Here is a 26,834-nt window from a genome sequence, read left to right on the forward strand (position 1 = left end):
ATGTTTGTGGAAGATAAAAATAAAAAACCAACAACTCGGATTATGTTGTAAATTTTTAATTTTATTTTAAAATTTAGCAATTTTGCGTATATTGCATATATCTAATAAGACTAACGTGGGGTTTTTAAATATTTCAAAAATAAAAAAGGAAATTCATATTGGATTCGAACTCACATATACCAGCGTATAAACCAAACACGTAAGAAATTTGCCAATTAGACATGACACTAACGTATTTCAAAATTGACAGTTCTCGGTCATACAGTGATTTATTGTAATTATTATTTTGAAATACAAAAGCCTAAAATAATTATGAACATTTAATAAATAATACAAAACATATCACATAAATAATAATATTTATATATATATATATATATATATATATATATATATATATATATATATATATATATATATATATATATAATATTATATATATATATATATATATATATATATATAATATTATATATATATATATATATATATATATATATATATATATAATATTATATATATATTTATATATATATATATATATATATATATATATATATATATATATATATATATATATATATATATATATATATATATATATATATTTATATATATATATAATATTAAATATTAATACAAAAGGAACATTTTTATTCCCGATAGAGAAAGAGGGAGAAAATATATCTTCTGTCTCTCTCTTACTCATATCTTACATATGTAATAATTTCACCGATTCACTCCCGTGCAAATTTCCAACGTCGACCGCGCGTATAGAAGTATGACTTAAAAAATATAATTTTGGTCCAAAATTGGATATCGGTACGTGGTTTTCCAATTAAGGCGACGTTGTGTTGATTAAAACCTTATCATACTATAATAGTCTTGCGTTATTTCACCCTACCACTTGAATTATTCATTTGAGTAACTTTTATCTAATTTATTATATATTGTAAAACAGGAAAGGTTAGTATAATAAATTATAGATGTGTACCAATACTTAAAAAAAATTTCACTTTACTCACTAAACACCACAGTCACCAGTCACGTTCCAAGGTACGTAACGAACTCCCTAACGAAGTTTTTCAAACTAATCTGTGAATTTTTATATATTTTTTGGAAGAGCTCTAAAAAACAGTAATAACTTTGACAGTTCTCCAGAGTACCAGGAATTATAATTGGAAAAATAAAAAGAAAATTGATATTATGCGTCTAGCAACCCTTAAGATATCGATTGGTTAAGGAATATCATATTCTCCGAGCCAATATATATGGATAATGATTAATTTTCTTTAAGAAACAATCACGGCTATCGCTATCTAATACACGTATTTGAAAGAAATTTTACACTGAAACAAGGCCTTGAGGACAACTATATCTGCAGAATTTTTATATATTTTTTAAAAGTAATATTGCCCTTAAGGTATTTGATTGTGGTATTTTAATAATATTTACTATCTCGAATGGGAATGAACCACAATTTCAGTTGAAAATACGTTTATTTTGACGTTTCGATTTTCACTTCAGTAATAATTTTTTAACCCGTCCTACTGCAGCTAATTGGCCTATTGTACAATGGATCAATTCTATAATTGATTTGAATTATAAGTTCTTGAACTGTTTTCTTTGTGGCATTTTTATGTCAACTATTATGTTTTATCGGAATCAACTATAATCATTATTTAATAATACGAAAAAATACCATGTTTAGTTCTAAAACGTCGTTGATGGCCCTCCCTAATATAACACGTCACTGTCTTTATGTGTTTGATTGACTTTGACTTCTGTCAAAAAGCAGTTGTCAAATTTATTTGCGTCAAAAAGTTTTTCTTTTTTTTTTATTAAACATCTTTTCATATATGGTCACGTTTGTTATTGGAATTGTGCCGATAAAACACATTTTGTGCTCTCAAGCATAAATAATAGGTGGGTTAAAATAATTTTATAAATGTCTAAAATCACTTTTCTTTTCGCCCATGCTATACAATTGGTAATTAGGGAAAGCCTCCTTTTAAAATGTAAGACTATGTATATCTCACGTGGGATAATATTTTTGCATTTCCAGAATTGGTAAAATGTCTGGGAGGAAGAAGAAACCCGGTCTAAAGCTTCAAGTTTCAGACGATACGGTTCCGAAAGTGTAAGTTTTCCGTTAATTAACGTTTTAACATTTAAGATCATAGCAGATTGATTAATATAACTTTGAGGTAGTTATAAGTTATTAATATTCGATAACTAAATTCATATGGTAATTTAAACTATTAGCTTTTTTAATTTCGCGTTGAAGGTCACACAAAAGGCATTCAAAAATAGCAACAATGGATTAAAATAATTATTTTGCTTTGGCAAAAATATTTGTGAGTCTTGCTCTATGAATTTAATACATAAAACCATTTTTATTATAAAACTTTCAAACCATCCCATTTGTTGTCTAACAGGGTCCTATTTACAGTATAATCATAAAATTATATAAAATGTTATGAAGATATATCATAAACATAATAATTACCTGGGATTGACTTCAAACAAGTCAATATTAATTATGATATAGTACTAATTGTGAGTGTTTTGCTTTAATTAGCTAATAAACACAGACAATACCTATTACAATGAACTAATTAATAAACATTTACAGGATTACAGGTTAACCCATTTTAGCCATGCGGCAACGTGAATCGGGTATCTATACAAATATTCCTAGTGTATAAAATTTGTTTTTTGTAATGCAGATAGTGCTGTAGGTCACTTAGGTAAGATTGTCAGAACATGTGTTTTCTTATCCTTATTGTGAATTTACATGTTGGCAGAACAAATTCCTGTGGTTACATTCAAAATATTCAATTAGAGTAAGTAATATTATTTGGTTAAGTTATAATTGTTTCAAGTAATTTTGTAATAAATATCAGACAAATAGATGAAACTTCAGTAATAATGTAAAATACATAAAATTATTATTTGATGAGCATTCATAATAACTGTAATCTCTGTTGCCATATGGCAATGCTAGGTCAATATGCTACTATTAATTATTTCTATATTTATTTTTTTCAGATGGAGTTTTGACTTTAGACAAAGCTCTCCACATATCATCTGAAGATGATTTAAATGTTGATCAGATATTCATTAAACCTCTTGAGCCTAATGTTATAACAGACGAAGAGTCAGGAGGCGAAGAAGATATATAAATCAATTACATAGATTATAATAAGTTATATTACTCAACAACCCAAGAATAGGTAGTGATATTGGATCGATGGTAGAGCCAATAGAGAGGATGAGTCATATAGTGCTGCATGCATGAAACAAAAACTTTTCTTGGATATCTGGAGATTTAGAGGGTCTACCAAAACATAATAAAATGATGATTCCTGATAATAAACATGAACTATATAAATATATGAGTCCAATGGAACTATTTGAACTTTTTTTTATGAGCGTGTAATATATTTGTTGGTAGAGGAATCAATGAGGCATGCTTCTAAAAATGCACCTGATTTTGCTGTAACCAAGAATGAAATAAAATGTTTATTGAGTGCCTTACTGGTGTCTGGCTACAATCCACATCCAGGTAAAAGATTTTATCTGGTCCACATCCCGATCTGAATAATCAGGATATTTGTCAATCAATGAGAAGAAACCAGTGTTTTGAAATAATGAAATACATCCATTGTGAAGATATTAATAACATGGATGTAACAGATAAAGTTTATAAACTAAGACCTCTGATGAATCTTAATATTGTTTTGAAGCTATTTTTGCCACATATATAAAGCCACAATTGAAGTTTAAATTAGGTTATTGATTTCATGTAATTGAATGAACTGTCTTACAATAAAGTCATCCCAGGAACGCAACTCAGCAATATTGGCAATATCATTTTAAAGTCGTCTACTTTAAAATGTATAATATATGTCTGAATTGTCAATATAAATGAGTCAGATAAAATTAAATTACCAGAAGAATTTTTCACCATGTAACAAAAAATAAAATTCGTTTAATTTATTAATGTTTGTATTTTGAGAATGGTTTCTGAAGAATTCAATAAACTTATTTTAAACTATAATTGTGGCTTATTACCATTAAAATAGTAATTACTCCAATGAATCTACTAAACACAAAATATTTAAACTGCTTTATTTCGGAAGAGAACTTAAATTATCGCCACTTTTTGAAAAGTGCACTGCACCTTTTATGTCTATGTTAGATGAAATTGAAAAAGAAAACAACTTTCAACTTAATTTCTATTTTGACAACGTATTTACCAGCATGAATTTACCACAATATTTAAGATTAAAAGGATACAATGCTGCCGGAACGATGAGAGAGAATAGGGTACCAAAGACCTCCCCTCTTACATCTTCAAAAGTTTTACATAAAACAGGACACAAAGGAGGACAATAATGTAGTGACAATTCCTTCGAGTGCCTATGGTGTGACGCTTTTGTCTCAAGCAAAAAGATATTCTAAAGCCGAACACAAACATATTCAAATTCATTTATTTGCTGTAATTTTCCAGTAGCCTAACACACATCAAAATAAAAGCAGAACACTAGTTCTAGTAAAAAATCTTAAGTTTTAATTACATAAAACATATCAGTTTGAGTTAAAATTGTGTATAATTGAAATTTCAGATATTCCTCACTACTTTAAAATACACTTTTTATTAAAATTTCCTTAATTTTACTTTTAAACTGAGTTGTGGGAAGATACTTTAAATTATCAGGCAATTTATTATAAAGTTTAATTGCCCAATACCCTGATCCAGTTTGACACCTCTTTAGCCTCCAGCTTTACAAGGAAGGTACAGGAAGAATTCCCAGAGTCTCAGGCCAATCTTCTCAGTTCTTTGGTAGATTTTTACTCATATAGTCAGTATGTTGACCCCATTGAAGCTTGGGGTATAGGTGTACTCCAAGGAACTTCACACTTGCCACATCTGCGTTTTCAGTCTAGGTGTCCCTAAGAGCAAAACAGCCTGTTGGTCTTTGCTTCATTAAGCAGGAGTCTGTTAACATAGAACCACTCTTTAGTTTCCAACAGTGCAGACCTGGAACCTCTAAGGGAGTCCTCAAGTGTGTCAGCTGAGAAGGAGACTGTGGTGTCATCAGCGAAGAGTGTGTATGTAGAGTTTGATTCAATGCTTGTAAGTTGTTAATATATATTAGAAACAGTATGAGCCCAAGAATGGAACCCTGAAGAACACCAATATTAATAACTCCCCTGACGACACCCTCACAGATTGTACCCTGTTTTCGAGGTATGATTGGATCAACTTGATACTCTGTGGACAAAAGTTGTACCTCTGTAGTTTTTTCAGGAGTATCCCATGGTTCATAACTTTTTTTGTATTTTAAGTTGTCTATGATTTCCCGAGTCTGATTGAATGATACTTCAGAAAAGGAAAACCTCTGAGGGATTTACATCGATGTTCTTTAAAACGCTCGTATTTAATTCAGGTATATATTTTATTAAGATGTGGGCAATTTGAGAAAAATGATTATTAAACTCATCTGGGGTGATGTTATGAGCCTGAGGTAGAGCTCCAGATATTCTTCATTGTCTCTGATGTTCCACATGGTTTCTGGAAGATTTATTGGAGTCAAAATTACTCTTTCATTAGAATTAATCTTTGCCTTTTTATTTCATTTTTATACAGTTTTTTAAAATCATTTAGTATTTGTAAGTTATTGCCAGTTTTATGTTGTCTGTAGTACTCACTTAAAAGTTGACATGTTCTCTCGTTGCTCTTATTTTGTTTAAGAACCATGTAATTTGCCCAGCTTGGTCTGACCTTACTTTATAGCCTTTTTGAGGAAAGGATTCTAAAAAACAGGATAATAAACAGCCCATAAACTCATTAAACTTAAAATCTATAGAGATGTTATTGTCAGAAACAAACCGTCAGTCTATCCCAGACAGCCAATTATAAAATAAATGTTTACCTTTTTCAGTTATAGGTTGAATAAGCCTTGGTTGTTCTTTATAACATATAGCCCTTTTCTTAGTTGCAAACCTAAAAATTTATCACCCCGTGATCACCCCCTGTGATCTGAAAACCCCACATCGATCACCTCAGTAGAGCTGAGCGTTACTCCAAGATCCAAAATGACATTGCCAATGCAGTTATTGTCTCTAGTTGAAGTATATCTAATTTTAACCAGATTAAAACTCTCAAAAACATCTTGGAGCTTACGGGCAGATGCATTTTCAATTAGAAAGTAATTATTGAAATTTCCAGCAACAAGGATTTGCTTGAGTGGGTTAAGTGTGCTTAGTACCCCCTCTATGGATTCTAAAAAGGTGTCAAAATGACCAGGGAGCTGTGGTATATAGCTATCAAAATCAGGTTAAAATCTTTGAGACATACACAACAATATTCATTATAAAATCCATTAAAAATGAGTCATTACATACAACATTAAAACAAATAGAACTTTGCACATATATAGCAGTACCTCCTCCGCGATTCTGGGATCTGGCTGTAAAGCAAGCCATTTAGTAACCTGTAATTGAGACTGTTTGGATTTCCTCCTGTTGCCAATGTTCAGTAATACAAAAGATGTCCACATTTATGTCTACAGTGCATGCTGTTTAAACGCCTGTTTTGCTTCTGAGTGATTGTATGTTTAAGTGGAAAACAGTTAGATCCACTTTGGCAGTTTTTGAGGATACCCATTCTGAGGAGTTCACCTTGAACGTGGAATCCCATTGTTCAGTCGGCGTTAAAGATTTCGAAAAAAATTAAATCTTACTCCTTCTAGCTACAGCTCAGGGTCCATGATATGGTTAATTTTCTCCGTAGCAACACTCATTTTAAAGGAACCTACTTGCTTGGTTTCTGTAGCCATTTTTTCGCATGTGCATGATACTATGTTATTGTCCTCTAAAAACTTAAAGATATCCTTTGCTTGTTTTTGGGGCCAGCGGCCAGGTCAGACACAAAAATCCATTGCTTTCTCTGTGCAAGTTGTAGATTGCCATGATTTTTGTTAGTTCCAAACAGTTACTGGTAAACAGTGGCTTAGTTTTTTCATTATCAATTTTCTTAATGGTTTCTCGACTGGTTTTAGACCTTTTCCTTGCAACTGTCGTTCATTCGTCCTTATTTTCTTTTTGAATAGGAATCAGAACATATTCAAGTACCAAGACCTTTTGCCATTAGTCAGTAAAATAGTGGAATGGGTGGAACTGACCTAAGGGTGACCTAAGAGATGTCAGTCGATGTAGGATTGCATTACATTAGAAAAAATGGTGAAGGGTGTTATTTACATGGTTGGTTGATGTATCGATTGTAAATACTTGGATTATTCATTGACAATCTGTGGGTACAAAAATGTCACAACTGGACTTCAGACATGAAATTGCAAATATATATTTATCTTGATATGAAACTGTGCCCGAAGGAGTGGAAGACCATCTACATCAAGAAATAGTATTTCCTCGAACAGAATTAGTAATGCTTTGAGGTGTGATGTAAGAGATCATCTTTTGACACCCACTTCAGAGAAAAAAGGAAGAGATGTGCAGGTGAAGGATGTTCATCAATTATTATTAAAATGTGCAAATATATAATGTCGGGTTATCTTTGGAATGTAATTTTATATTTCATCAAAAATAAGTAACTAATAATCTCATAAAGACCTAGCATTGCCATATGGCAACATGCATTTTTGGAAAAATTACAAAACTTTTTGAAAATAAATATTTTGGTTAAATTTAACTTATTGGGGATTAACTTTAGCAAAAAATCGTCAATTTTCAAATCAAGAGCACTCATAATTTTTTTGAACATGATTTCCACATTCTAAATCAAACCGTCAAAACAAACGTAAATTAATCATTATGATTTAATCCCATATAAAATAATATCTAATCTAAGAATAAATTTTCAAATTTTACCTGATGTGAATAAGTCAAAATTAAAATTTTTACCTGAAATTAGAATAAGAACCTGCTATGAAGAAAAGAAAAACAATGAGAACCTCGTCTTACGTAGAATTAGAGCCGGCGTTGGTAGAATGGATAGCCCAAGTTCATTACATGGGTACACCCTTATCAGGTCCAATAATTGCTGTAAAAACAAAACAGTTTTTTGACGTGTTGAGCTTAGAAGGGGATTTTGATGCATCATCTGGTTGGTTGACTCGCTTTAAGCAACGCCATGGGATAAAGCAGATATGACTTCATGGAGTGAGAAGCTCAGCGGTGACCAACAGCGAGCTGAGAAAATTAAAAGTGAGTTCGAAGAGAATAGAAACTTTCTTCAAATGATCTGAGCTACGAACAAATTTATAACGCAGAAAAATCGGGCCTCTTGTGGAAATGCCTTCCAATTCGAACGCTAGCTTTTGAAGTGAAGGTAAAATAGGGGGCTATAAATCTAGCAAAGAACGGATCACGATTATGTCTTATCTTTTAAAGGCACAAGAGCAGAAAAAGTATCTGTTGATTACTTCAACCAAAGGAAAGGTTAGACGGATAAAAAAATATTTCAAGAGTGGTTGGAAGTCAAATTTGTACAAGAAGTCAAAAAACATTTAAAAGCCCCACATTGACAACGCCCCCCCCCCACATCCTGAAACGCCCCCCTCACATCATGAAACTCAGGCTTAAGTCTGCTGACGGAAAAATGTTTGCCAACACGATTGCGTTAATTCAACCTATGGACCAAGGCGTCATTGCGCCTGTGAAGAGAAACTGCAGAACAAAGTTACTTCGCTCAAAAATTGAGGAAGGATATGACTTCAAAGAGTTTTGGAAGTCATTCACATGCATCTGCGTGGGAATCTGTAAAATTTTAAACAATTGTGAAGTCATGGAGAAAACTATGACCAAATATCTAAAATTATGTCGAACTAGCAGTTGGTGAAGATGAAAGTGAACTGCCTCTCCTTACAAGTTTAATGAACTCGGTTCCTGGGGGAGAGAATGTGGGCGCAGCAAACCTGCAAGAGTGGTTAGACTGCGACATTCTAAGAAAATGCCGAGGAGAAAACGAGGAAACTGGTGAAGAAAAGTGTACCTGGTGGACTACCAGTATGGAGGACAGAGGACCAGGATGACGCGCTACTTGCTGTGGCGAGTAGCAGAGAAGCAGAAACAAGTGACAGACTGCTTTCAACAGTTGCCATTCTCTTTTTATTTCGTTCTCATTAACAATGATTTTGTTGTTATTGTCAACTAGTACGGACGGAACTCGTTTTTTTTTAAATATTATGCTCTTTTACTTTTTTGTGCGCTTTAAATAATTGGCTAATCATATCTTTCTTTCTCCGCTGTAGATGTCAATGTTGTTCCATTCATTTCAAGATATTTTCTGCCATCCATTTACTTTACTTCTATCACAGATGACCAAAATCCAGATGCGAAAGCTAAGCTATTAGTTCGTTGCAGAAATTGGTAACCCTGAAACTGATTAACATAGTTGTTTACACTAATACAACGTATGACTTATATAGTTCATTTACACTATATTATATATATATATATATATATATATATATATATATATATATATATATATATATATATATATATATATATATATATATATATATATATATATATATATATATATATATATATATATAGAAAAGAAAAGAAATTTAATCTTTGCAGATTAGTTAAATAGTAAACTCTTAAATATTGGGGAAATCTGCAAGAAATACTCTGATGTGTATCAATTGTTTCGCCGAACGTTTTCGCCAAAGAGAATTAATTTGGCTTCTTCAGGGCTGAAAGAGAATAAATTATAATTAGCTACCATATATTATCTATTAAAACATTATTGATCTTACCGTAACTTAGAATTGTAGAGTTAGGATATTAAAAAACTTTGCTAGTAACATAGTGGTGTTTTTTTGTTACTATGTGCAAAAAAAGTTTTTTTATAAGAATTGAAATGTATGGTAGCTTCGAACTTGACACGTAAAGGCTTACCCAAGGTTAATCGAAAAATGTACCTTACCCATGTAGTTGCATTGGGTTTTTCGATTAACCTTGGGTAAGCCTTTACGTGTCAAGTTCGAAGCTACCATACATTTCAATTCTTATAAAAAAACTTTTTTTGCACATAGTAACAAAAAAACACCACTATGTTACTAGCAAAGTTTTTTAATATCCTAACTCTACAATTCTAAGTTACGGTAAGATCAATAATGTTTTAATAGATAATATATGGTAGCTAATTATAATTTATTCTCTTTCAGCCCTGAAGAAGCCAAATTAATTCTCTTTGGCGAAAACGTTCGGCGAAACAATTGATACACATTAGAGTATTTCTTGCAGATTTCCCCAATATTTAAGAGTTTACTATATATATATATATATATATATATATATATATATATATATATATATATATATATATATATATATATATATATACAGTAGACTCCCTCTATAACGAGAACTGAAATGACAGACTAATTACCTCGTTATAAGCCGATCTCGTTATATCAGACAATAATAATACTGTGCATACATATGAATCTGTAGTTTTCTAAACCATTAACTTCCTATAGTGAAGCCATTCGAGGCAATATAAGATGCTAATAAATATTGTTTGAATGGCGTTTTTGAAAAAAAAGTTATTTACTTTTATTGTCAATGAAATATATTAAAACATAAAAAAGTTGTGTACTTTTATTATCAATGATATAAGTTAAAACAAAAAATCTGTACTTATATTTTTTTCCAACTACATAATGTATAAAGCGTATTTTCAAGGATATCATAAACTATTGCTTCTGCAATTTTAAGAACTCTGTTATTTTTAACTGCTTTAAATGGTCCAGTATCATTCCATCATATTTTCTAAAGATGTGAAACAGTTGTATTTATTCATTGTAAAGAAGTTTATTGCGGGCTGCAGTTAAGTTTATTGAGGGGCTGTTTGAAAAGGTATTTATTTATAGCCACGACCCGACCAAAAACGTAAAAAACACGTTTTTGGATCTTATTATCTCTCGTTATAACCAAATTTGCCTCGCTATAGACGGTTATAGTTCAATAGAAATTTCACGGGACATCTAATGTATCTCGTTATAAGCGAAACCTCGTAATTACCGTGTTCGTTATAGAGGGAGTATACTGTATATATATACATATATATATATATATATATATATATATATATATATATATATATATATATATATATATATATATATATATATAACATACATAAATAAAGCCATTTTTTCACATTCAATCACATCACATCAAAATAATATTAGGAAAAAAACTATAGAACCTATTACACTAGCTTGAATTACCATTTATGTAAAGTTCCAACATTAGTATAAATATTATATGATTATATAAGTAATATACAGCTTAATCAGTATTTAAAATATACATCAATTTATTAATGACCATACACAGCTTACTTCGTCCTTAGGTAATCCAAACAACGATATTTCCTGACCCGGCTTGAACACCCTCCACAAATACACGTGTATCCAACAATTTTTAAAAATATAGCAAAACTATTTAAATTTAACATTTGCTGTATAGAAAAAATTCCCAATAATCCGCCCGTCAATTTACCACTACAATAATCGCATACACTGTATGAATTGCAGCGCAATTATTTACGAACTGACAATAAACTTCGGTCTACAGACTAACTCAAATACCCTCTTGGTATCTCAATTTGGGAGATCATCAAAACGTTGGGTACAAGAGTTGTTGCTTGTCTTTCGCATATTTTTTATGATCATTTGTGCATCTACAATCAATGTTTGTGCAGATTTGGTTTAGTTTTTAAATTCAATCCATAGTTCCCCTGGATCTTCTAGTTATTCTCCGATGTTTTTTATACTATTGTTAAATCCCTGTTTAATGTTATCTTTTATGCTTATATCAAAGTTAAGTACATTACTTTTTGGTTTTGGTCACTGGAGTCGTTTTAACCTTAGTTTAATATCTGCCACAACGGGTTGGTGACCAGATCCAATATCTGCTCCTAGAAATTTAGTGATTTTTTTGACGGCATTTTGGAAGCGCTCACCTACAAGTATATGATCTATTTGATTTCTTAAAGACCCAAGGTTCCCACTATCATCAAATGGGGCTTTCCAAATATATAATCTTCGCTTGGGTAGTTTATACCAAGTGTTTGTAATGATCATGTCGTTTTTTTACAGAATTCATATAATCTCTCTCCTCGACCGTTAGGTTGTCCAAGACCGTAAGGACCTACAGTTTGACCTCGTCGACCTTCCGTAATTTTTGTATTGAAGTTGCCTATAATGTACAAAATTTTGTGTCATTGGTAGTTTTATTAGGTGGTACGTCACTTAGTAGTCAGTTTTAGTAAATAGTTACATAAAATTAATACAACCGTAAATTTGTCGTTTTAACACTAAATTTTAATTTACTAAGAAACATAAAAAAGAAAAGTTTGTGAACCTTACTTAAAAGTGTTTTTACCTAAAGTTTTGCATGTTCTCATATACGCAACTGTTTGTATTGTTTGATATATAATTTATATTTTACAATTTTTCATTCAGAGGTCCTCCAGCAAACTTAAACACTAGAACAACCATCACTATAGGGGATAGAACATTCGATGTAGAAGCAGACGATCTAGAAAAAATCTGTGATCTAGGACGAGGAGCTTATGGGGTAGTAGAAAAAATGAAACACATTCCAAGCGAGACTATTATGGCAGTCAAAAGAATCACGGCAACTGTCAATACTCAAGAACAAAAAAGACTACTTATGGATTTGGATATTTCCATGAGAAGCAGTGACTGCCCTTATACTGTGCAATTCTATGGAGCTTTATTTAGAGAAGGAGATGTTTGGATTTGCATGGAAGTTATGGATACTAGTTTAGATAAGTTTTACGCAAAGGTGTACAAGAATGGGAAAAAAATTCCTGAGGATGTTCTAGGTAAGTTAGAGTCTTAGTCTCTTTTTTTTATTATTGATGGATTAAACCATACTTAAAATTGTTAAATTATCTGGATATATGCTGATGGACTTACAATTGCCTACAGGGAACATAAGTCCCTACTCGAAAGAGTTTTCTACATCCGAACTGTAGGGACTTCTACTGACATGTTCTCTGTAGGCAATATAAGTCCATCGGCATATAGCCAGATAATTTAACTTTTACGTATGGTGTAATACATTTAAACGCTAAACACTGTTTGGTTTTTGAGGTTATTTTGCAAGTACTACAAAGTTCAACTACTGAAGATGGACTGATTAGTCCGATAACGTTTTGAACTTGATCCTTTTGGAGTTTTAAATTTAATTTTCTATTAAATATACCAATTACAACAGAAGTGTTTTACTTTGATGTTCGAGTTTTTTAACTATATGGCATACAGCCAACTCCTGGGCATTATCCATTTCTAAAACTATTTATTACTTGAAACTTATTAAATGTAACATGAAGGACATTGCAACGAGAGAAAAGAGAAATTGTTTTTAGGTCTTGTTCATGCAGAAGTCTTTAAGAATTATATATTTATTATTTACTGTAGTATGTCAAAGTGATGTTATTTGATTTTAATATATGTTCATTGTAGGAAACATTGCTCTTGCCGTTGTTAGTGCCTTACATTATCTTTATTCCCAGCTTAGAGTTATCCATAGAGATGTTAAACCTTCAAATATACTGATTAATAGACAAGGAGAGGTAAAGATGTGTGATTTTGGAATAAGTGGCTATTTGGTAGACTCTATAGCCAAGACAATTGACGCTGGATGTAAACCATACATGGCTGTAAGTATCACAACTTCTATATTCTCAAACAAAATATATTTTGTCTCCTGTATGAAATAGTAATATTATTTTTTTAGCCCGAGAGAATAGATCCTACTGGAAACCCCTCACAATATGATATACGTTCAGATGTCTGGAGTTTGGGCATATCTTTAATTGAACTAGCCACAGGAGACTTCCCATACCCCAAATGGGGCACACCTTTTGAACAACTGAAACAGGTTGTGGCTGACGATCCCCCGAGGTTACCTAGCGGACAATTTTCGCCGGAATTTGAAGATTTCACCTGCAAATGTCTCCAGAAAAAATACACGGATAGGCCCAACTATAGCCAACTACTGGAGCACGAGTTTTTAGTGAAACATAAAGACATGAAAACAGATATATCTCCTTTTGTCTCGGAAATACTTGACATACCTGACAATCCCTGAGATTCGTGTGTTGTTTGTTAGTTTTCGGCGCATTTTTTTAAATTCGAGAAGCATGGTGATAGGAGCCGCAAAGTTTACTACAACATAGAATATATACTAATAAGTTTCAATTAGATGATTTTTTCTGTTACATTTGTGATATTTTAAATGAAAAAGGTTTCAGTTTGCTTTTAAAATAAAATTGTGATTTATATTTTGATCTTAAAAGAGATATCAAAATATAAAGTGGAAGGAAAAATTATGTTTTTACATGTGTTATCAGATCGACACAAAAATAGTCGATCGATGCACTCTAGCTGAGCTATAATTTCGCAACTCATGCCATTCCCAGTAAGTGATGTTATGCAAGTTTTTATAATTATTCATTACTACTTAGTTATACATTATACCGTATAATGGAAATTTTAAAACAAATTGTTTTTAATTCTCTTTTTGTTTTTTACAGACGCCTAACAGTAACTACCGGTTTCTATCACCAAACTTCCATTTTCTGTTTTATTATCTTCTGTATCATTTTTAATTTCTGCATTTTTAAACAATCGTTCTGTTTTTATGGTAGTAAGATTATTTTTTAAATTGTGGCCAAGCCACCTTTAATTTTTATCTGTTTAGTTGGCGATTTTTAGCAGATATTTTATTTTCCATAATTTTTTAATAGAAAAATATATTTTTAGAGAAACAGTATAGTAGAAGCCGGAACAAATTGTTCACGAATAGTTTTGTACATAGGTTTGGAATTTGGATACTCTCTGAAGTTGTAATTAAATCAACATTACAAATATACATTATGGCTAAAAAAGTATTAAGGGTTCATAATAGAGATAGGACTCTACCATAAGAAAATACCCATAACTATATATGAGCCTTTCTCTGCTATTTGGAAATTTTCTATACAAAACTGTCCCTAAACAAATTTTATTAACTGTTGAGAACGTTTGATAATAAAATGAAGGGCAATAGTAAATTAAATATATATCTTTAAAAAAAGCCCACACATTTTTCTCTTGGTTTTTGTTTTGGACAATTTTATGCAAATCTGTGACAGGGACTGTCGAAGCCATCCAGGGAAATGTTTTTGTGGACAAAAACAATTGTTAAGTTTAATTTGACAAAAAACATTACTTCTGCTAATTGATTATCACAACCTATATTTTAGATTAACATACATACTTTTGAAGTAACTTAAGTCATTAATATTAATTATACGATGCCTTACACAAAAATCAATGTTAACATGGTACTTCAGGAAAAACCTTTAAATTAATTTATTTGTTCAAAATCCGCTACAGATATTAGAAAATAATAAAATAATTTTCTTCCTTTTAGACATAAATCTAGAATCTGGTAACTTTTGCAATATTTGGTCAAAACTGACATCAGAAATCTGAAAGTGAGAAAGTACTATTTTGTTTAGTGCTACTACTGCGTCTGCTAGTAACAATCGCGTCTCAACCGTTTGTAACAACAGTCCCCTGGTAGGATTGTTAAAATTTGTTTAAAATAATTGATTATCTAGTAGCTAAAACACAGTCGTTTCTTTAATGTGATATTTTTAAATAATTTTATTTTATCAAGTATTTTATGTAAAAATAGGTCCAGTCCCCTTGCTATGTAAAGGCAAAGGGACTAGTATTTTTACACGAATAAAACAACATGATTTAAACATATCAGATTAAAGAAACGGCTGTGGCTACATACTGGATAATCAATATTTTAAACAAATTGTCGTTACTAAAACTAAACTTACCAGGGGACTGTTTTCACTAACGTCTGAGACGCGGGGCTAACCAGCAGACGCAGTAGTAGCACTAAACAAAATAACGTTTGCCCGCTTAGTTCTACAATAGGACAAACTTCACATTGATTGCGTTCCGTTTCACGATCTAAATATTCCGCGCACCAAAACAAACTTTGACTTCGTTTGGTTTACAAATTTTAACAGAGGACTGTTTAAATAATTTGAGGGCAGCATTTGCATATATATATATATATATATATATATATATATATATATATATATATATATATATTGATATAAATTTTATTTTAAAAATATAATGGTGATGATATAATGATAAAGAAACGTGTACCAGTTTTTTTATGCATTTGGAGATTTTTTATTCAGTTATTAAAAACAAAAAAAATAAATACTTATTAAAATAACAAGATTTGTAATTCTGGAAAAGGTACATACCAGGGGACTTGTTTTAAGGTTCACTTATTTAAGTATTCCATTATTAAATTACTAAATATACTGTGACGTGCCAAGAATACCTAGTAATATATCGTTATTAATAGAAAAATATTAATATTTATTACATAAAATTAGGTTGGGACATAAATTTTCCATTTAGTGGAGAATTACTCATATACATATATATATATATATATATATATATATATATATATATATATATATATATACATATATATATATATATATATATATATATATATATATATATATATATATTATATCAAATACTGAATTTATTACAATTTTTTATATACATATCTCTTAGGGTTAGGTAAGTAATTGATAAAATTTTATAAAAATTTAACTGTTATAAAAAATATAAAACATTAAATCTCCACGATGTTTTCTGCACTCAAAAATACTTCTGGGCATGCTCCTAATGAGATGATCACTTTTCTCTTGAGGTATCTCATCCCAGGCTACTTGCACCTCGTGCTGCTAGAGCCGGTGGGATGAAATAAACGGAGTAATATTTTTCCCATAATAGCTCAGACGTGTTCAGAGGCTAAAAAATCGGGCGATTTAGGAGGTCAAGGCAAAAACTCGATTTGATTGTCTTCGAAATGTGCCAACGTAATTCTGGCTGTGTGCGGTCGCGCATTATCTTGTTGGAAAAGTGGGTTTTGGAGCATCAGTATATAAACCAGAACATATAGATCCACCATCTCCTGGATGTAATGCACGGCGGTCATGTTGCCTCCGATGAATATCAAAGGTGGCCAGCTTCTATAGACAATAGCTCTCCATACAATACCATAATTCCAATTGTGTGATGCACACATTTTTCCATAGAAAGTTCAGGACTTTGCCTTTCACCATGTCGCCTTCTCACCCTTGCACGGCCATCATCCATCACCAAACAATCTGGATTCATCACTAAAGACAATTCACGCAAGCTTACTATTCGCTCCCTATAAACTCGTAAGTTTCTAATGTTATAATATATTTTACGATGATCAAAGCCAATTGTAGCTACAAAATACAACTACCGTGTACTTTTTTTGTAAAAAGAGATATCACAAAAATCACTTTATCAACAAAGCTGAAAAACTGATCGTTTTTGTCTTAACTCAAATAAGAAACGTATTCCTAACAATTAGTTATAATAAATTCAGTATTACTGGATATACTACTTTTATTTGAATTTCTTTGTTTCAATGGTTTGAGTTAATAAAGCAGTTTTGATTATTGTTAAAACGTTTTGGTGAATTGCCATTTTCAGCGAACAATTAATTCATTATTAGTTTATAACTTAACATAATCAAATACTAAATAAAGTGTTCATCGAAAGTAGTTACTTGAACAACACTAAAGTGTTCTGTTAATCCCAGACCGGTAAACTATGGAACTTCAGACAAAAGTATTACTGAAACTTCACGGTCAGGAAATGTATTTTGTGTGTTCAGTGGTATGTTGCATGTGTTTTTAGATATGCTATAATTTATTCTCTTAAAGGATGACTTAAATTTCTATAATCCATGTAAAATTGATAGCCCCTTGTATAATGGAAAATATATAAAAGTAGATATGGAGCTTTCCAAGAATTTTTCAAAATTGTTTTGAAATAAGAGTTTTAAATTTGCTCATGATACTTTTAAAATTCTGACAGGTTGCATGTCTGTAGTTTGTTTTGGTAATTTTCGTTTATAAGAATGTCAGTATTTTGTGAAAAAGTCATATTTTAGATGTCTGTTAGTATTAGCATTGCTAATTACCAGGTATTCAATACCACTGTCACTTATCTAATTTGTTCATATTTGTAGCGGTAATCAAATCTGGGAGGTATTTGTGATAATTCATACTTTTTGTATTATCGCATAGATATTATGACTTTATTTTAATCTTTTTAATAATCCAAGATATATTTCTTGTATCTAATAGTTTTGTAATCAAACATCAAAATCTGGTAGAAATTTTAAAGGAAACTTATCTTATTTTTTACTTTATTTATGACATCGTGTTGATATATATTTCGACCCCAGTTTAAAGATTTTATACGAATTTTGCAAAATTAGTGGAGAGCCAAATTAGACAAATTTGAATGCTATATGTGTAAACTATAGTCGTCATCTTAGTACAAATTGGAACAAATTCATAAGACTAGAAACTGATTATATATTTGCATTAACTTGTATATATCCATGTAAATTGGTTCATTTATAATGTTCATCTTGTTCGAGTGCCACATTCGTTTTTTAAATAGCACCCAAAAAAATATAAAGAGTCTTCACAAACTTGCAGAAAATTCAAGTATATAAAATTAAACATACACTATAATACAGTAAATGAGAAACTGTTAAAAAATATAATTATGAAACATTTAAGAGGATAAAATTAAAGATTTACAATGTCAAGTTGAAAAGATAATTTTCTATAGTGTATTATAGTTTTTATTGGTTCTTTTATTCTTTTAAACTGCAGATGAAAGTAACAAATTATATAAAATATGTCTTCAGTTTCTAACCTTAATCTCACATAACTAGTTAGTGTACTTGAATTTTCAATGATCGTAAAAGTAGTCTGTGTTATAAGAGGCTATTTTTAAGTGATAAGAACAAGTTTGAGTCAGAAAAGCCTAAAAATTATTAAATGTTTTCATTGTAGAAAAAAGCGTTGTAGCAAATGTACACAAAACTTATTTCTTATACAAACAATACCTCTGTGATTTTGTGTGTACATCCTTGTAGAACCCCACGGTTCGCTGTTATTTTATAACCTAAAAATGATATTTTCCACCACGTAAAGAATATCAATTGCTCGAACGCTTTAGTAGTGTAAATTAGAACGAATGACTTTCAGACTAATTTTATACTTGAAACGTCAGTTTTAATTTTTTTGTTTCTTCGCTGGGTATTATTTTAAACAGACAATTTTTATTGTGGTATTGCACTAATTTGTGACATCACAGTATTTTTTATTTCGTTCCTTTTCTTCGATTAACCAAATAATTTTGTGGGGTAGGAGGTGCTAAGATTTTTTAAAGAAGGAAAGTGTAATTTTGTTGAAATTTAAAAGATATTAGATATAAACTGATCGCTGAGATGGGTAATATTGTGGGCCATTAAAGGTTTATTTATTTAATATTTAGTCTCAAAATGGTTTTGTACTATACATAACGTACAAAACAATCAATATAAATCATTTATTCATTTTTTTATGTTGTATATTTGCTAATTACTACCAAGCCAATGTTTACAGAAAAAATTAATTTTTCAAATTTTATTAGAGTATAAATAATAAATCCATTGATTGATAAAGATTGGAGCGTTACAAATGAAATTAGCCAAGTGACTGATTTAAAAGTGTATGCATATATATTGTAGTCCTAATATACTTATAAGTGAGCACTTGGTTATATATTTCAACTTTAGATAAGATTATAAAATATATAGTATTTAAAAATAATTATCGTGTTCAGTGATCTGTTAATACTAATGTCTCCGACTCACGTAGTTTGGAGCACCACTGCCCAAGAAATAATTTTTCATAATTTATTTTATTTACTGTACTCACTCTTAAGTTTTAGCGAAGTAGTTTTAAGTTATAAGAAATGTGTGATACTTTTAAATAAATTAAAGACAACTTTCTAGTATTTTTATTTACAAACATTCCAGTCTTAAGTACAGTATGACGGAAAACAAGCCGGATATGAAAGAGGGCTCCTTTCTTTTAGCTCTATAAAAATTCGCTTAGACTAGTTTTGGCAGCGATTATTACACCTTGTATGGCATGTACCAAAAGTTTGGGATTCGAATAGTAGCAATGCAGTATTACCAGGTGCGTGTACTGATACGTCTAGTTTTATACAATCCTACGATGTCCATTAGTTGCCCTTTAAGATTCGACTCATCACATTCTATATTTTATCACCACCACTGGCAACCCTTTTTGAGCCTTTGCCTGTTCCAGAATTCTCCATTCTGATCTGTTTAGTGGTTTTTTCTCCAATTTTTTATTTTTGTTTATTTATATAGGTTTTAATTATAACATTTTATATTTGTTCTGTGTATATTAGAATTTTTTTTTGGAATTTCGTCTTCCATTCTTTCCACATTATCCTATTTAACGCAGCCGTCCTATTTTAATGATGTTACGATATTCGGATCCTGGTATATTTTGTATAGTTGTATGATGTTATCTTTTTCGTCAAATTTCATTTTTTATATTTGATCAATATAGCCAAATTCTTATTTAAGCTTTTCGCCACGCGAAAATCTAATGGTTGTGATCGGCGACTACAGCGCATTATTCGCAATGGTGACAGATTGTAGCTTCAAAACGTCTGAATTCACCTCATGAATTATTAAGCGACCGTTTTTTTTACTTTAGTTGGCAATTCAACCATTCATCACCCTAAATCATAAATATCAGGACATGACATTTATGATTTTTTTATAATCAATACAAAGACATTTTTTCCAGTTTTAATCAAAGCCGTATATATCAACATATAGTGAGCAGTCTATAGGGCTAATTGACGACATCGTCGCTGTGTCTCTGTCTTCCATCAAGTAGGTATAACGGCGTCCCTTGTGGTGGGTGAGATAATGAGAAGAGTTTCAATGCGCTAGAGTGAGATAGATCGGAGAACCGCACGAGATCTTGTCGTCAGTAAGCGCGACCGGTATGCTCTGTCTATGTTAATATATACGTCTCGGGCTTTAATAAGAAAATTTTAAATAAGTTAGGTATATATATATATATATATATATATATATATATATATATATATATATATATATATATATATATATATATATATGTATGTATGTATATTATTCTGTGGAAATAACTAACTTCAAACAACGTAATTTTTATTGCACAGACTGCTTCTAATTACGTTTTTTTCAATACCTCTTATATTTTTGATATATATGTCTTTAATTTATTTAATTATGCAAAACGCTGTCTGATATGAAACTTGTGTTAATTGTCCACTTATTTCTACACAATCTTCCATTGAAATATTCGGATTTCTGCTTTGAATAGCTTCAAACGCAGATTTTATTATTCACCTTTCTCTTAAACTTAGAAATTGTCATTTGTTACTTCTTCTACAGAAATTCCTACAACTAGCATCACTCTCTATTTTCTTAAAGCAAATACACGAGATTCCTGACATAACGACTATGTTTCAACCACTGTTACAAGGTAGAAGGCTGAAGCGTTTTTTATATCCCCAAATATGTTATTTTTAGATCTTGGCAATTCAAGGTTCGTATTGATTATCCTATCTCTTATAGATGACACGACTAAGTTATTGATGTGTTTTTGAATTTCAAGTGATATTACTTACAACTATTTCGTATTTAAGTAGAGAATAAAAAACTCTAGCACCAAGTAAATGTACCAAGCACTGCACAATACAAAATGCATTGTGAATTAAATTAATTCTGGCCAACCCAAATAAAAAAAATGCATTTTGGTCCCAAACTTTTGTTCCATTCGGTTAAAAATCTAAAAATAGGTAACAACAAGAAAAACAATTTAATAAGGAAGACAAGAATAATTAAATAGTAAGATTAGAAGAAAATGAGTAAGTTCAGTTAATTTTTAATCAATTTCGATATAGACAAATATACTCAGCTGTTACTAATTAAGAAGTCTGTATGTTATACAGACGGACATACATGTCTGTATGTCAGAAGTCTGTTTCAATATATGTCGTGTACAACTCGCTGCACACACTCCTAACAATATTTCAAAAATTAAAAATTTAGATAAATGCAATTACTATTTTAGTTGGGAATACAAAACATTAATAAACAAATTTTGTTTTTTTGTTACTTGATGAAAAATTCAATTTAACCTGACTCATTCATATTGATAATTCAGACATATATTATACATTTAAAAAAATAAAACTTTGAAATGATATTGCCGAGTATCGTTCCTGGGACGACTTTTAGTGGTGACCTGGCGAAGTTTAACTTGAGAATACCCGTCAGAAAAATTATAGCGTGTGATTCGTCTTTAAAAAGATAACCACATGCAATGATGACAGTAAAATTCTCCTGTTAGTGATTCCGTAGTAAATCAGGAAAAAAACCTGACAATTCTATCTCGACATTGTAAGTATTTGGTCTAATATTTAGTTTACCCTCAATAAATACCAAACTCTGATTTTATATGTATGTTTTTTAAAATTTTAAAAGCATAAATCATGTATCATCGATGTTATTGACTTAGTAATAGTAGTATATTTTTTTATGGATTTCCTCTTTTAATATGGGTAACCAGACTTTACTGCATTTTTCCGAGGAATTTGCGACGTATTTTTGTCTCATTTAGCATAATTAGTAATCATACTAATTAGGCTATTATATATATATATATATATATATTAGCTAAGATTAATACTATTACAAGAATTAATATTAAACTCAACAGGCTTTCGGGTTGAACCGCGTCGATTATGACTGCGCCGAACTTTCGACATCCTCTCTGATGTCTTCTTCAGGGCTTCCGAGGTCTCAGTCTCACGAGAACCCAGATACTACTACACTAATCACTGCACTACTGCTACTAGGAACAGCGGACGACGCACTTATACTGTCAATGGTGACGTGGTTTGGATGGTGGTTGGCGTGGGGATTGGCGCAAACGGTTCTGACGGCGGGATTTTAATTGAAGTGTGGAGCGGATGATATTTTCTTTATGAGAGGTCTCCATGTCGGTAACGGGATGCCGTTATCTTTTCTTGAGATAATTTGGCCTTTTTTAAATTTCTATGGCTTGTCCGATAATTCTTGGTTTATATAAGCGAATGGAATGTTTATAAATACTATTTTGGATTCTTCGATTTATTTGGCCTATGTAAGATCGGAGGCAGCCTCTGCACAAGGAGTTTTATAAACTCAGTAATGTTCATTTGGAATGTTGTCTTTGATTGATCGGACAAGAAATAAATGTTTTTGTGGGGGGTAAATATATCATTGTCTTTATTCCTATTTATTTAAGAATTTTGTCAGTGAAACCTTGGATGTAAGAAAGAAAAGCTTTCGTATGATGAGGGCCTGAGTCCTTGGGTTGATATTAAGTGGAAGATTAATGTCTCTGGATACTCCTATTGATGTAATTTTCGCGGTAACCGTTTTAGATGAGGACTTGTTTTAAACTAGAAAGCTCAGCGGGTATACTTGCATCATCGCAAAGGCGTATTGATTTGGAGACAAGGGTAATAATGACTAATGAAAACCTTAAAGTACAGACTCTCTTATGCGATTGTCGCATGCGTTCGACGCAAGCAGCAGTCGCAGGCGAAGCGCTGTGCACTCCTCAAATAGTAACTTTATAAAAGCGGTTTGCCTTAAGGTACAGCCTCTCTTATCCGATTGTCGCATGCGTTCGACGCAAGCAACAGTCGCAAGCGATTAACGCTCGGGTTGGGGTGGTCTCTCTTGTGAATTTAGATGCATGCGATAGACCAGCTGATATTGAACTAAATGACAGAGACACATTTATCTTCATGTATTAAAAGCGCAAGAGGAGGAGAATATTTTAAAAATGATGCTGGATATGTAGCATGTATAAATTCCTTATAACTATCAAATATTTAAGGTATAAGATTTATTTGATACGTCCCTGGCTGTTATAAAATTCCTTGTGTTTTTGTTTATATTGTGACGTAAGTGTCTGCGACATCCAAGAGAAATTTAACTGCGTAGTAAAATAATTGATATTTACGTTTTAAATTCTGCAATTTTCAAAGCCAAGCATGGTTAAAGTTCGATTTCCCCTAAAAAGCGTCGTTGAAAAGTATTCCGATTGGCCACGGGTGTGTAATCTTCAAAAAGTCGGCATAATTTTTTATTGTGGAGAGGTGAACCTAATCAAATGCAAATGTGGCAGTTTTGTTGATTTAATCACCGATGTGTTGTATTGTGTCCCATGTGGGAGATCCGTAAGCAGAGTTACAATGATTTAAGAGGTCCACATGGTTTCAAGGAGTGTTTGAAAAGCCAAGCTTTGGAGATTGCAACAAGATAATCCAGTGCCCAACTTCCATTATCTATTTGTTTACCCTGGTCATTTCAGACCATTTTGCAGCTTGAGAGAGACGCATTTGTGTTATTTTGCAGTGTTTTGGATCCAGTTCCAACCCCAAAAACTTTTAAATGAAATATATCAGCCAATGAATACAAGGTATTTTTTTTGTTAAAATTTTTCAAAGTAAAAATATTTTTCATTAATAAAGACATAATTAGTTTCATGACAAAGTAAAAAATATTGTAATAAATAAAATTATAAATTTTAGGGATTGGCTAATTGTCATATTAATTATTCTTATCGTATTCTTCTTTTAAATGCAAATAATTTTAAAAGTTTAATTAATGTTTCAAAAAGTTAAAAGTTTTAATATTTAATTTCGACATATGACAGTATTATTTTTTTCGGACGTTTGGTACATAACCCATAAATTTTGATTGGTTTTGTTTTAAAAAATTAACCTCAATGTGAGCTCCATTGAAAGATTTAGATATTTTGAATTTAATATTAATTTAAATTCTTAGTGTCTCCAACGTCTAGAGTTTGGTGTAAACCGATAGCACCATTGTAAGTTGTTTTTGCATTTTGTTAATTTTATTTGTATTAACTGTATATGGTAAAGTAATAATAAATATGTGATGTTTCTCCCTAAAACAAGTGTAGTATTATTTCCTTTAAAAATATTCTAACCCTGTTAATGTATTTTTTAGGAAAGAAAATCCTATCATTACATCCAGCAGGAAGATACTTTAAACGGCGTCCCAATTTAAATAGTTTAGGCACCTTCTTGTGTTGTTTTGTCCAGGAAATCTATGTAAGTACTTTTTGATTTTCTTCCTTTGTAGTTATCCCCTTTCAGTCCCTCTGTTATTCACTTACTCACGACTCAGCTCTCCAACCAAACCAAGAGTAGCCGTTCACAGACGTTTCGGTTTGCTTGCTTACGGTATCTCCAGCCCGGTAATTTCTGTCTGCCCAGTTTTCAACCCTCTATAAGTGATACCCAATGTGGTAGGCAATATAACCGCTACAGATAAGTACAAAAACAGTAAAACTCATAAAATGTATGCGAGGAGGGTTGAAGAAGGATACCAATCCAATTTAATAAGTAAATATCTGGTTGACGATGTGACCAAATTTCATAGTTTCTTTCGTTTGATGAAAAATCAGTTTGATTTTGTGTTATGTGCTATTAAGGAAGACATAACGAAATCTCCTTCAAAAATGGTAAAGAGAGTTATCAACACCAGGAGATTGCTGCCATGTTAAAGTTAATTGATAGAAAATGTTTCTTCTATGCAATTATGAAAACAATAGCATTGTTTATGTTAACCATGATTATTATTGATATCTACAAATTAAATATTATTAAAATATTAATTCATGCATGTATTTTATTTCACACAATACAATTGTGTAACATTCTTCTTTTAGTACGATCATAATTTTATAATTGGAAATATTGATTATCGTTTTAACATACGTATATTAAACAACAATTTCCAATAACCATGTTGCACTTTCTTGACAAATATTTTGACAATTTTTATTTTTTTTGCTAGTCTTTCAATTATTCTTCTTAATTAAAAATGTATTGATTTATGTGCTTTTTCATCATTATTTAATCGTGTAGGGGAAGAATGTAAAAAACGATGGAGGTCCATTAGATACCTGGAAACGTCTAAAAAGAGAGGGAAAATTTAAGACCGGTTCTGCTACCACAAAAAAAGATGTGGAATTTGGTTCTTACCTAAGCTTCCTAAACAATGTGGATGAAGAAAGAAGTATAATTGGAAATTTAGGAAATGAAGAAACAAGATTTTGAGAGAATACATTTGTAGAAGATACCACCTTAAAAGAAGGGTGTATTTCTCTGGACGAAGCAAGTGGCAACATAAATCAAGATAGTGCAGCTTCTACCAGTGGGCAGATGTCCCCGTGTACACCTTCTACATCGGTGCAGAAAATACCTTCAAAAAATATATAGGTATTGGGCTTATTAGAGAATTCTCAAAATGAAAGGTTAAAACTGATACAGGCAAATCAAACGTGGGGAAAAAGGATGATGTTGACCTTTATTTGACAGCATTGCTCTATCAGTGAAACAATTACCCAGGTATGCTCAAACAAAAGCTAAAATGCGCACCTTGGCAATTGTACAATAATTGCAAGAGGATTATGAAAAGAAGGAGAGAGGAGGAGGAGATCTAACATTTACTACTAATAAACCATAAAATTATCTAAAATGATCTTTTTATTAGACATTTTAATTTCCACTTAAGAAATTATTATCATACAAAAAAAATAATTTATTGACTTTTTATTTTGATAGCAATTTCTGATCTGAAAATTGATGTTAAATATAAGATAATTCTAAATAATATTGTAGTTTATTCCCTGTAAGTATAGTAGTAAA

The 26,834-nt window shown here is 31.1% G+C and overlaps 1 protein-coding gene across 4 annotated transcripts; it reads left to right on the forward strand.

Annotated features, from left to right (window-relative positions):
• Positions 1 to 1,787: 1,787 nt before the first annotated feature.
• On the forward strand, positions 1,788 to 20,014 carry lic (dual specificity mitogen-activated protein kinase kinase lic). 4 transcript variants are annotated; one of them, XM_072544637.1, is made up of 6 exons: positions 1,881 to 1,926; positions 2,066 to 2,140; positions 2,636 to 2,846; positions 12,516 to 12,901; positions 13,545 to 13,741; positions 13,819 to 20,014. In XM_072544637.1, exons 3-6 carry the CDS (start codon positions 2,767 to 2,769, stop codon positions 14,170 to 14,172), a joined length of 1,017 nt encoding a protein of 338 aa, XP_072400738.1. In that variant the 5' UTR covers positions 1,881 to 1,926; positions 2,066 to 2,140; positions 2,636 to 2,766; the 3' UTR covers positions 14,173 to 20,014. The 4 variants fall into 4 exon arrangements, with proteins under 4 accessions (XP_072400740.1, XP_072400744.1, XP_072400738.1 ...); XM_072544639.1 differs by lacking the exon at positions 2,636 to 2,846 and having other exon boundaries at positions 1,788 to 1,926; XM_072544643.1 differs by lacking the exons at positions 2,066 to 2,140; positions 2,636 to 2,846 and having other exon boundaries at positions 1,798 to 1,926.
• The last annotated feature ends 6,820 nt before the right edge of the window (positions 20,015 to 26,834 follow it).

This window comes from Diabrotica undecimpunctata, chromosome 1, assembly GCF_040954645.1.
Source record: "Diabrotica undecimpunctata isolate CICGRU chromosome 1, icDiaUnde3, whole genome shotgun sequence".
Lineage (NCBI taxonomy): Eukaryota > Metazoa > Arthropoda > Insecta > Coleoptera > Chrysomelidae > Diabrotica > Diabrotica undecimpunctata.

Coding starts and splice junctions, on each gene's coding strand:
- lic (XM_072544637.1), top strand. CDS start 2,767: ATGTGTTTTCTTATCCTTATTGTGAATTTACATGTTGGCAGAACAAAT. Junction 12,902..13,544: donor AATTCCTGAGGATGTTCTAG/GTAAGTTAGAGT, acceptor TGTTCATTGTAG/GAAACATTGCTCTTGCCGTT. Junction 13,742..13,818: donor GATGTAAACCATACATGGCT/GTAAGTATCACA, acceptor TTATTTTTTTAG/CCCGAGAGAATAGATCCTAC.